General features: G+C 35.0%; 1 protein-coding gene across 5 annotated transcripts in view; it reads right to left on the reverse strand.

The window, feature by feature from the left end:
• Positions 1-13,661, reverse strand: part of NCOA1 (nuclear receptor coactivator 1) — a 276,241-nt gene that overhangs the window by 70,973 nt on the left and 191,607 nt on the right. For all 5 annotated transcript variants that reach the window (XM_034952725.3, XM_055108162.2, XM_034952724.3 and 2 more), the window contains exons 7-9: positions 8,107-8,286; positions 6,410-6,505; positions 1,870-2,010 (exon numbers count right to left, since the gene is read on the reverse strand). In XM_034952725.3, the coding sequence (XP_034808616.1) occupies positions 1,870-2,010; positions 6,410-6,505; positions 8,107-8,286 (417 nt within the window). The remainder of the gene's footprint in view (positions 1-1,869; positions 2,011-6,409; positions 6,506-8,106; positions 8,287-13,661) is intronic.

Consider the following 13,661-nt stretch of genomic DNA (forward strand, 5'->3'; position numbering starts at 1 on the left):
TCAGGTTGTTTAGAATCTCCAAAACACTGGATTCAGTCACGTGAACTTTGGATAACTTGATTCTAAGAAAAATACAGTTATTTCTATTGAGGATTTTTTTTTCCTAAAAAAAGTAGAATGAGGGAGCATTAAAAAATGACTAATGGGAAAGAGGTATTGGATTATACTTACATTTCTTTACATTTTACTCTAAATTATTTCAGTTTATATATTAATGACAAACTAGTTACTTATTATACTTTAATCAATTCATTGTATGGGGAATTCTGTTGAAGGTTTAGAAACCTTCAACTGTGGCCTAGTCACATCTATGGGGAGCCTAGCCATTTGGATAATAAGACAAGCCAGATCTGCTTTGCCTTAGTGAAAATGTACGTAAATTATAGGCAAATAAATTAAGTCTTTTAAGTAAAGCCTTGGAAGGCCCAACTTAAGGCAAAAATCAAAAGTACCATAAACTCGAGAACTTCAGGCAATGAGTCGAAACAGTGCTCTGAGTCCCAAACCTATGCAAAAGTCAAGCATCACCCTTGCCAGAGGAAATCACAAAGTTCACATCCAGTGGACGGCATTAGTTACTTATTGTAATGGTTTCCAAACCTGGCTGCCCTTCAGGATTGCCTGGGAAACTTTTAAAAAATTCAGATTCTTAGCTCTACCCAGTGAAATACAATCTTAGGAGGTGGTATAAGTCTAGTAAGGAGCCCATTAGAGAACCACTAGTCTGTACGAAGCTGTTCCAGAAATACCTGGATTGTGATATTTATATAGATGTTTCCTGGAAGAAGAAAAAAATCAAACTACTTCCTCCATATATCACTAGGAAGCAGTTGACCTAAAATGTAATGAATGGAAAATCATCCGTAAACTTAGGAAATCTAATGTTATGGGGAAAATGTTAAAATTAAGAATGACGAAATAATGAAGCATAGTTTTAAATTGTTTTTCAGGAAAAGCCATACAATGAGATTCTTACAAAAGAAACTATCTAGAGATTAGAGAATAAATTTCATTGGAAAAAGAATGTTAGGCTACCATAATTAAATGACAATATTTTTAAAGTATATCAAAGCCATTTAATTCTGAACTTCTGTAAACTTTCTGGCCTTAATTCTCAAATAACTTTTCCTATCGTTCCTGTAGTACTGTTAAGTTTCTTAAGGGCAGGGAATATACATATCTTATACTTCCATGATACTTACTAAGACCCAGAAGCTATGCAATAATTAATAATTTCATAGGATATATTTTTTGACTTGAAATTTCAACCTGAGTCAGGAGATACAGGTTCTGCAACAGTCATGAAGTAAACAGGCATGATACTGATCTCTGTATTATCTAGAAGGCCTTTGACATGCTTGTTCTGCTGAGAATGATCTTCAAGAGCCAAACAAAATATTACTTCTTTTCTGAAGTCATCCTTGATTCTTCAAGTTAGAATTAATTTTTTTCTTCTTTGGTTATGGTTCTATCATACCCCACATCAAACTGATCTTTAGGGTTGTCATATATTTTCCTACTGTATTATAAGCTCTTTAAGGGCAAAACCTTCTTTTTTAGTCATCACTGTATCCCTGGCACCTTATATAGTGTTCTATGTATGTTGGGAACTTGATACATGCCTGCTGAATGAATGAATGAATGAATGAGTGACCACCACACAACATCCTATTCTTCAGAACGTGTATCCCAAATTTCAGGATCCACTCATGAATTACTTTGCTTACCCATTTCTTCCTTTCCTAAAACTGATTATTGCAAAAACTATAATTTGGAGAAAATACTTATCAAGCCATAAGTTCTATACGAACTATTCAAATATCAGTAAAGATAAAGGTTAATGAAAATAACTGAGAGAGAAAATTTTACCTTCTTGGAACAGCTGTCTGGCATAAGATGGTTCTCTGCCCTGAGGTTGGAAAAAAGCATAAATGCACTTCCTCACTAAATCTTCCCAACCAGTTCTGCCAGCAGCTCTCAGGGAACTAGTATCAATAGAGATGATTTTACCTGCACAAAGAATGAAAGTTTATATTTATAACAGCCTCTTTATATAAATCATCTGTATTTCAAAACTAACAACTGCATCTAAGAAATATTCTTTCCAAATACTCAATAAACAAAAGCATCAAAAAGCACTATTAATTTTTATTACATATAGTTATGAAGTATGTTATTGACATAAGAAATTGTTTTGGTCTTGGAATGTGTTATGTCCTAGTATGTCATATTCTAAAATTCAATTCTGGTCTAGGATTAAAGTCATACCATAATGACCTGACACTACTGAGACTAATGCAGTTCAAACTCTTCTGGCTTGGTCTTTGGATTCTGCTCTCTGTATACTGATGACTGATTGGAAAGGAGAGGCAAAGATGAAGTATATTTTTTGGTTTAAATTAATTTCTAACTACTAAGTGAAGAGAATATGAGAAAAGAAGCAAGCCTTTTCCTTTCTAACCTTTGTTGGGCTGTAGGCAATACTGTATTTAAGACTAAACAAAGACTGAAGACAACAAAAGTTAAATCAGAAAAACAGTAAGTGAGAACATTAAGATTTGCTAGGCAGTATGCACACGGAACATACGCTTTATAAAATTTAGTGGTGATTCGCCATTGTTATCATATTTAAACAAATTTCCAAATGGCTATGAGAGAATTCAGGTAAGTTATTCCTCAGTTAACAGAGGGCCAATTAATCCAGTTTGTGAATATTAAGACCTGTTTTATTACGTTTTACAGAATCTTACAGTCACACAAAATAATACAAGATATATATAGAATATATATATATAAATTAAGAATTAATGAGATAAAAACCTGCAAACCCACCACTCAACTTCAGAACTTGACGTTACCAATATTGCTCCATCACATGTGCACTCCTCCCTTGTCACCACCCCCATCTTTAAATTCTCCTGTGAATGGGCATCTAGACTGTTATCGGTTTTTTGCCATTACAATCAGCACTGCTATGAACATCTTTCACGTGTTGCATGGTACATGCATGTGAGAACTTCTCTAGTGTATATATGTAGGAACAGAATTGTTAGATTGTAGGTTATGTGAATGTTCGACTTTATAATATTAATTTTAAACTGTCTTCCTGAAACTTGTACCACTCTATGCTTCCACCAGCAATGTGTAAGAGTTAGTGCTAATCTAACATCCTTTTTCATCACTTGTGTTGTCAGGCTTCTTTATGTTTTCAAATTAGTAGGTGAAAAATGCTATCTCATTGTGGTCTAAATTTTTATTTCCCAATTATTAGAGTTCACCACTAATGTTTCCTCTTCTATGAATGCCTGATTAAATATTTTCCCCATCTTCCCCTTCTTCATACAATCAACTCAAATCTATCATCCAGTTTGTGCCTCCTCATTGAACTAATCCCCTCTTTATATATCTCATTTTGTTTGTTTAGAAATAAAATATTCATTAGACCTTTTTAACTTAGGGTCTTGAATCTGATGTACCCAGTCCTACTTGATCAGGTTATCACCTAAGTCTTGGCATAAATGTAAATAGTAGAAAGAAAATAAACTGAAACTCAAGGGAATTTTGTCATTTAAGAACAGTTTGGGGAAAGCCTGGTGAACACTGTAACTGAAACTATAAAAGATTTTAGATTTTTAAGAATTTTAATTCTTAAATTAAAATTCTTAAGATTTTTAAGAATTTTAATTCTTAAATTAAAATTCTTAAGATTTTTAAGAATTTTAATTGTTCAACCCTTGTTTCTTATGTCAGAGATAAAAAGTTGGTTATAGCAGGGATTCCACTGCTACATAATCTTCCTATACAATAATGCTCCTCACAGGCAGTGACTAAGGGAGGCATATGCATGTGTGTGTTCATGTCAGGGTTGGCCCCACCAGAGAGCATGAGAGTTTAGAGTTTGGGGACTGGCAGGAGAGAAAGTGATTAAGTTATCAGCAATGGTACCAGATGGGTAATGTAATGACTATCTTAGTGAAGAATCATGAACAGCTTGATTTAGAATACTCTGCCTACTACAGGAAAGTTTAACCAACCAACTAAACAACAATAAAAAGCCCCACTGTTCAACATTTCCTAGTAAAATACTTTTTTCTTTTTTTAAGAGATATGGATCATCCCATGAAGAGTTAAAAAGTACTACAAAAACTTAAGAAATTAAATGTTTAACATTTATTATACTTATTCTTTTTAGCTAAGTCAATTCTATGATTTATATAATGTTAGTTTTACATTTTAAGCATATTTTAGATTTCCTTGGTATCTTTGTACAATAACTGTGTACAGTATAGTGATGCCCTTTTAATAGTGCTTTAGTGAAAAGCAATGTAATACAAGAAAGGGCTCCACATTAGGGCCTAAAGGTGTCCATTCTCGGCAAAGGGCTGTATGGTTTTGATCAAATCACCATCCCCTCATTTGTAAATCTAGGTTGGATTCTGTGATATTGGAGGTTCCCTCTCTCTCTCTATATATATAGTTATTTTATGGCCCAGAGGCTAATTTTTTATTTTACATGATTATGGCTATTTTTATATATTTATACATATTACCAGGTATATCTAAAATTTTAACACCTGGGTTCTTAGAAACAAAACTACCAGGGATAACACTGTTCTTATGGGAAAATACAGTCCTCAAAGCAATCCAATTTAGAATTCAATTTATACAAATGCAATATGAGGAAAAGCTGAAACATATTGTTCCTAAATTAGCCTCATAACTTTTAGGCCTCCCTCATCTCTGACATTTTTTCTGTGACCTGACAATAACCTTTTTCAACATGTTTTCATTCTGCTATCTCACAAAGCCCTTATTTGGTTTCTTTTTATGTTAACTGGTTACTGACAGAAAAGACCAATTTTCCTTTTCAATGGACTCTATTTTTCCTTCATGCAAAATACTTTCAATTTTCAATAATTAAAAAAAATTTTTTTTAAATTTAAATAAATTTTTGTTTTTGGACAAACCTACATATCCATAGCAAGTTTATTAAATTTTTCCAGTGTTGTTCATGGTAGAGACTGGAAAGGAACATAATACATGGTAGACTCAAAAACAGAATGAAGAAAGGTATGATAATTGATAATTACTATCCTTAGATGCCATCTCTCCATGCTCAGAGACATTCTCTTTACCATTTTCTATTATCTGTGCTAATTTATCCATACTAGTTCTTTAGTAAGAGCAGTTGGAAGTTTATCTCTAAAAACACAAGCACAAAGTATACAACATTAGAATATTAGATTATTGGCACTAAAAAATTAATACATAATGAAATAGGATCTTATAAAAAGGTGGTAAAAGTCAAAATGTACACTAAAACTAAACTTTCACAAAGCATAAAATTCAGAAGAAATTATTTTTAAAATCTTAGTCTGCTAGAAAATATACCTCTAATATTTATCTCTATTTTAAAATTAGAGAGGTAAGTGATATATATGTAACTCTGGTTGTTGTAAAAGCATGAACATACAACATGTTAGTGTAAAGATAAAATCAAATAATATAAGAAAAATAATTCATCAACTATAAACAACAGTAACAACTTGTTCTTGCTGAAAATAAAATCTGAAGTAGGCCTTTAAGAAGAATGCCTTATTTATAGGTAGTCTGTTACTCAGTTTGAGGCTCTCCTGCCCTCCTTCTAGTACTTCTAACTTACCTCTCTGTCTTGCTTATCTTTAGACTTCTGCAGCTCTGGTTCCTCAATTAGGAGTACTCGTTCTGCATCAAGACCCTTTCTTGCTGCCCCCCTTCCAAGACCCGTACTTTAAATAGTGGGCACCACTTCATCCTTTGGGGCTCAGTATCAGCTCCTCAGACAGGCCTTTGCTGACCAACTAATTTCATATATCCTCCCTTATACCATCTCATAACTTTTCCATCATCAAAAATAACACAATTTGTCACTGAATCATTTTTGTTCAACCATATACATCTTGAGGAATCACCTAATGACAGGCACTTCTAGGGACTCAATCGGTATGTGCTAAATAAATTTAAAGAAAAAGAATTAAAAAAAAAATAGCCAGATACATTTAAGCATAATAGTAAAACTACCATATTCATATCTATTTAAATAAATGTATGTATATCTACATATTTACATATCTATATCTTCTCAATTTCTTTAAACATTTTATTCCATGATTTGAAAAATAATTTATAATCAAACAAATATAGGTATATAAAGTTATAAAAAGTGTTCCTCCAGCACCCTGACCATGATAATGATCATAGTATCTAAATTGTATAATCTCAAGAGCACCATTTAAAATGTTTTCTGTATAAAACTAGGGAGCAAAGCCTAAATCTCATAGAACAGAAAGACATTCTGGATATAATTAGTTTTAAGGGCAGAGTCACATTATTAACACCTATGGAACATTCTGAACTTTACAATTAGTACCTGTAGTATCTTGCTTGGTCATAAAGGATTCTACACCCGTAATAGCTGGAGGCCGAGGTAATCGCCGTGCAATACAAATCAGACATGACTGGAAATCTGCCCAAAACAAGACGGGGAAATTGAAGGATAGAGAGTAGAAAATGGTTTATATCTATCACTCGCCATTAATGGTTTTCATAAAAACAATACATGTTGGCCAGACGTGGTGGCTCACGCCTGTAATCCCAGCACTTTGGGAGGCCGAGGTGGGTGGATCACAAGATCGAGACCATCCTGGCTAACACGGTGAAAACCCGTCTCTACTAAAAAACACAAAAAAATTAGCCGGGCATGGTGGCGGGCGCCTGCAGTCCCCGCTACTCGAGAGGCTGAGGCAGGAGAATGGCGTGAACCCGGGAGGTGGAGCTTGCAGTGAGCCGAGATCACGCCACTGCACTCCAGCCTGGGCCACAGAGCGAGACTCCGTCTCAAAAAAACAAAAACAAAAACAAAAACATGTTACAGCACCTGACATAATATTGCATAATATTGAAATCATTCTTATCTAATAGTGTATTAGAAATAAAATTGCTGGCAACCAAAAACTGACAGCTCCAGGTAGAGAGTTAGTTGGCATAAACCATTCCTTCCTATTGAATGCTCTTATATATACATACCAGAGGAGAGAGATGCATCTCATGTACTGGATGATAACAACTACAAGTAGTAGTTTTGGTTAGATATAAGTGGCACAGTGTTTTTTAAAATACAGTTTTGTAGTCAATTTCTTATATTCACCAGTACTTAATGGCTACAAAGATTATTCTTATAACCACAGTGTAGATAGTTATATGAGAAAAACAACCTTTAACTCCGAAGCACTGTTTTGCTCTTGACAGATGACTTCATGTTTTTAGGATATACAATTTTTTCAAAGTCCCATTCCCAAATTTTGTTTTGAGGATGTTAAACACAATATCACACAGCTAAAAATGAACTTTAATCAAATAAGACTTGGCATGTGTATTTTGTAAAAAGTCTCCAGTTGATTGTTACCTCCGTTTCCTGGTGAGACCTGCTACATACATGGCTTTTTTGCATCTGACTGACTTCTTGTCTACTACCTTCCCTTGTCCTTACTCCAGTTCCCAATTTGTGATTTTCTAAACTTAGCCCAGTCTAAGTTTACATGGAAAACTCATCCACTGTCACATATTTAACTAATTCCATGTTGACACCATGTTCATATTAGAGCTTCAGCATGTTTCCATCTGTTCTTAAGTTTTCTCCTTATAAATTACCTTGTATAGCCTGAAAAATGCCAACTCTATTCTCCAATGTTCCCTACACTCTAAACTTGAAACTTTCTAAAAATCAGAGCTGTTCAACAGTCTGCTGCATCTGGTACATTTCCAACTGGCAGCAGTTAGTTACATCTCTTATTTCTAGACAGCAAGTTGGTTTGAATTATTTGACATTTTAGTGGGAATGCCAGCTTAAAACTGAGAATCTGGGGGGCATATTAAAGGAATGATTCTAGATGTTAGTAATTATTGTTTTTTAAGTATTAAGAATATATAGCAAATGGAATAGCCACTATGATACATATTATAGTAACCAAAAATACTATCTGAAAAAGGCAGTTTATAATTAATTTCCTCTCTTTTCCTTAAAGTCACAGAAGAAATAAACACTTTAAAAAGACCGTTTGTCTTTACCTTCTCCATCCTCTTGAATTGATTTTGGCTGTGACACAGTGAAACACTGCATTACTTCATAACGCTGGCAAGCTTCTTGGTTCTCGGTCCCTGGCTCATCTGGAGGGTGAATTAGCATCCTGCAGTTAAAGGTATGGCTATTTCGTCGTGTTGCCTCTTGAGGCCAAGGAACTCCATTTACTGAGGAAGAAAAATTGATTATGTGCTTGCGAATATGGTGAAAAAGCACAAACTCTGAAGATACAAAAGATGTACTTTAAGCCATCTGCTTAATTAGATACTCAGATTAAAAGACAGACTGACCTCTTCAGATCTAACATTATCCTGAGGCAATAGAATACTTATCTCCCTAGCAAATCTAAATGTCTACCAATTAGAAAACTGTAACATTTCCAAGAAAATACATATGATCTTCCCCTCAAATACTATAATCAAAGGCAAAAATTAAAAATTAAAACTTACTAGCCATTTTGCTCAGAATTTTACAGCAGTTAATGAGTTTTTCAGTTGGTTTCCAGTTATACTTTGACAATGAAAAAATGATTCAAAACCACAGGTACATTGGTAAGTGGGGTTTTAACTTGGCAATCACGGATTCTTAAGGTTGGCTTTTGTGTGGATGTGCACCTTTCTGGGGAAGAAGATTTCAATTTTCTCAGAGTCTGTGACTCAAAAAAAGTATTAAGAATATAGCGCAATCTCAATTTCTCATAACCATTTTTTCCTTTTGCTTTATTTTACTTAACTAGCACAGTTCATATGCTACAATACCTTGGATATAGTGGATAATCAATATTATTATGTGAAAAAAGACTGCTAAAAAATAAACGTTACCTGATCCAGTATAGGAAAAATGAATTCAGTTGTTGAAAAGGTATCTATTTCAAGTAAAAACCACGTGTGGTAGCTCATAATTTCCCAGTCACAGTGTCATGTTTAAATCACGTGGTCATGAGATGATCAGAGGGTTTTTAACACTGCCTTTTTTTTTTTTTTTTTTTTTTGAGACGGAGTCTCACTTTGTCACCCAGGCTGGAGTGCAATGGTGTGATCTCGGCTCACCACAACCTGCGCCTCCTGGATTAAAGTGATTCTCCTGCCTCAGTCTCCTGAGTAGCTGGGATTATAGGCGTGCGCCACCACGCTGGGCTAATTTTTTATTTTTAGTACAGACAGGGTTTCACCATGTTGGCCAGGCTGGTCTCGTACTCCTGACCTCATGATCCACCCATCTCGGCCTCCCAAAATGCTGGGATTACAGGTGTGAGCCACCACGCCTGCCCAAGGCTGCTTTTTTACTGTTCCCAAACGTTTTCCTACCTTAAACTCTCCAATGACCCTCCTTCCTTTTTTCCATCTCATCCTTTATTAAGTGTTAGAGGAAATCATGGAAACAAACCTATACTGGAGTAAGAAGTCCTGGGTTCTGCTATTAGCAAGTTCTAAGGTTTGGGTTAATCTTTGATGCTCATTGTCTCATTTTTTAAAATAAAAGAATCTACTACCTTATCTCTAAAGTCATTTATACTTTAAAATTTCAAAATAAAATACATAAGATACCTTGATACTTGATTCAAATATCAGTAGTGATTTTAATAGAAAGAATCATTTCAAGTCCCCAGTTACAACAAACATATATGACTATTTTCTAAAGGAAATGAAGTTTCTATTCTGTTGGGGGAACAATGTGGAAAATGAAGAGCTATGAATAACATTTTTATATGCATGTCTGGTTTAGTTATATAGGATTTCTGTCCAAGGTCCTCCCCTCCACTTTTGGAGCATATATAGGCTAAAGAGTGGAAGGAAAGGGAGGAAAAAAAGAAAAATGAATGTAAAAATTAGCATATCCATTCATTTTTAGAGCTCTCTTCTCATGTACTGAATAAATGGATTAAGTTGTCTAATTATTAGGAAAACTCTCCAACTAAAGTAAATAGACCCTATGATAAAAAAATGGATTTGTGCCAGGCGTGGCGGCTCACGCCTGTAATCCCAGCACTTTGGGAGGCTGAGGCAGGCAGATCATGAGGTCAGAGATCGAGACCATCCTGGCTAACACAGTGAAACCCTGTCTCTACTAAAATTACAGAAAATTAGCCAGGTGTGGTGGCGGGCACCTGCCAAGTAGTTGTCCCAGCTACTTGGGAGCCTGGGAGGCGGAGCTTGCAGTGAGCCAAGACTGCACCACTGCACTCCAGCCTGGGTGACAGAGTGAGACTCCATCTCAAAAAAAAAAGGATTTGTTAACACTACTCAAAGAAATCAGAGATGACACAAACACATGGAAAAACATCCCATGCTCATGAATAGGAGGAATAAATATCATTAAAATGGCCATACTGCCCAAAGCAATTTACAGATTCAATGCTATTCCTATCAAACTACCAATGACATTTTTCACAGAACTGGGTCAGGCGTGGTGGCTGACCCTGTAATCCCAGCACTTTGAGAGGCTGAGGCAGGCAGATCACCTGAGATCAGGAGATCGAGACCAGCCTGGCCAACATGGTGAAACCCCTGTCTCTACTAAAAATACAAAGATTAGCTGGGCGTGGTGGTGGGCACATGTAATCCCAGCTACTCAGGAGGCTGAGGCAGGAAAATTGCTTGAACCCAAGAGGCAGAGGTTGCAGTGAGCTGAGATCATGCCATCGCACTCCAGCCTGGGTGACAAGAGTGAAACTCTGTCTCAAAAAATAAATAAGAAAAACGGAACTATCCTACTGAATGTGATCTATAAAAAAATTTGCCTCAATTTCTACAGAATAATTTCTATGTGCTTCTAAGAGCACACTATGAAAGGACAAGATTGTCCTTCCTTCACATTGATTTCTAAGCTAAAAGCATAATCAAAACCAGCTAGTAGTTGTTAATAATAATTGTAGATCTATCATTCAGAAATTAAAAGCTCCAAAACATTTAGATAAAGCCAGTCACAGGAATAACAGCTAAAACAAAAAGAATTTAATACCAGCCAGGAATATGCTAAGCAACACTTACCCTTTAACCTTCCTACCAACGATGAGGCCTAGAGGGGTCAAGTGTCTTGTTCAAGGTCACGCTGCTAATTAAGTAGCAGAGTCAGAATGCACAGCCATTTCTATTTTATACCAGAAAGGCTATGCTCTTAAGCACTATCGTGTCTCCATCATTTGAGATATAAATGGTATGAATTTATAAAAAGACTTGCTTTTTAAATTTTTTTTTCAAACTTCAAGTTCCAATTTATTAGAATTTCACAAATAAGTCTATGTTCACTAACATCTCATTCTTTGTAATCTTAGCCTTTCACAATATAATCTTTTTATAACCATCTGTGCAAGTATAAGTATATCCATGTATACTTGTTCTTTTGGACAAAATTTCTCACCATACCAGCTTCCCAGCATTCAGATTTTGTTTCTTATAAATAAAATGTTATGCTTAAAAAGTACAGATTTTAGACACTGAAATCTTCTAAATCTGTAAATTCAAAAGCAATTTTAAAAGTTTGACTTTAACTTTTTTCTTCAAAATTTCTCCTTGGAAAGAACAAATCAAAAAATAAGAAGGCAGTGCTTTGAATCATGTATATGTGATACATGTATATAAGGTGAATATATATATAAATAATGATCTAAATTTTTCTTCAAATTTCTTTCTTGATAGTTTCTGAATCTTGATTTGATTTTTTTCCCCAGTGGTTGATAATGAATTACACATAAAATGATTCTACTTGGTCTCTTTCCTTAATTTTCTAATACTTTGATTATTCTAATAATAAAGGTTTAAATATAGGTACTATAATTTATTTTCTCCTAAATGCTTTTTGGAAATACCTTGAAAGAAGCTATTGGCTTTTCTAAGTTAGTGTAGTTGGCCTTTATTCTTTTGGTGGGACCATCTCATTGGTTTCTAATGGATGATCAACCAACACTGTAAGATTAGATGATCTATTCTATTATTACTGAGCTTGCCCTATCTTTGCTTCTCTACACTATTGTATAAGAAAGTAGTAGTATTTTTTCAATGTTTCTGTTCTTCCATTATTGGGGGAATGAGAGAAAGATATCTCTGTAGCAAAAACTTCACATTCCTCCCTATTGTGAAAGGCTGCTCAGAGAGGCTACAATGAATTGTCAGGCCAGCTGAGGATCACTGTCTTGTAAGCAGCCGGGAGCAGCACCACTAGCAAGCACATAAGCTAGTAGATGACACTCCCTCCAAATTTATCTACTGGCAGTGATTTGGGGGAACCCAAATAGTCATAGATCTACAGCATCCTGAGAACCAGGCAGAACAGGTAATGTGGCCCTTCCACAAACAATAAGCACCTTCTTCAGGAGTCAGAAAACAGCTCATCCTTGTTTTCTGTGACTGTAGGCCTCTTTCCAACCAGGAAGGCTGCTAAACCCAACAAATATCTTGTTACCCAACATGAGACTAAAATTAAATTAGTTTTTTTGATACAAAATAAAATGCAATAGCTCAGTTCAATCCATACACCAGTAGTCCTCAAAATTTGTGAACAGTAGAGCAAAAGAATCTACAGTCCATGGCCAAGGAAAGAAATCTTAATTAAGTATTACCTATAGTGACATCAGGGGAATCTTACATTGTTTGACTTCCCTGACCACATGCCTCAGTTCCCATACTAAACGGTATGGTAGAGTCTTAACTCTCCAACTCAGATACTTTATCACACAGTATCTGTCTGAAAAACTGATGTGTGGTAAATTTATCTGCATTTTAAATCGCTTTTATTTCAGAGCTCACTGAACAAATAAACTATGGGGAAAAAAAGTAACAAAAAATCTAAAATGGAATGGAATCTGAAAGGTAATATGAAAACTTTCTTATTTATCTACAAAATATACACTGACTACTGAAAAACACCCCCACTCAGATGTAAAGGTAGCAATGCAATCACCAGGAGTAACTAGAACTTGAGCACTGAAAAACTTTAGAGGAGCCTGAAAATTCAAGAAGTAAACAAAGGCTTGCTGTTAGTCCATCCATGCCTTTACAAGAATTAGAAAAAGTCCCCTAACTCCTAAGGTCCCAGCCCTGCCCCAAGGCACAGGGTTCAGTGAATAGAACAGACACTAGAAATTAGACTCCATCCATCCTCTCAGCTAGGCTCCTCAGCAGCGAATAGCCCATCCAACCATACTTGGAATTCCTCAGTTAAAGACTTAAGTCTAAAAACATTAATTTTAGTAGATATATGACATATATTCTTTCCTTCTTCCCTCCTTCTCATTCCCTCTCTTTCTCATTTCTATTCTTTTTTCTGTGAGCAGGGTAATGGAAAGGATACACATTTGTCTCTTTCTTGAACATAATCAAAATTGAAAACAATTCACACAGTATAAAGGAAGAAGCTGAAAGGAATACTCTCCATCAGCTATTTGATGAAACTCCCCTTCATATTTATATCTGAGACTGAAACTACGTTGAAAAAATATTTTAAACACATATTATAACATATATAATACTGTGTATTATAAATATAATAATCACATATTATAGATTATATATATTATATAAGGAGAAGATACAGAGAGCTAGTA

This window comes from Pan paniscus, chromosome 12, assembly GCF_029289425.2.
Source record: "Pan paniscus chromosome 12, NHGRI_mPanPan1-v2.0_pri, whole genome shotgun sequence".
Taxonomy (NCBI): Eukaryota; Metazoa; Chordata; class Mammalia; order Primates; family Hominidae; genus Pan; species Pan paniscus.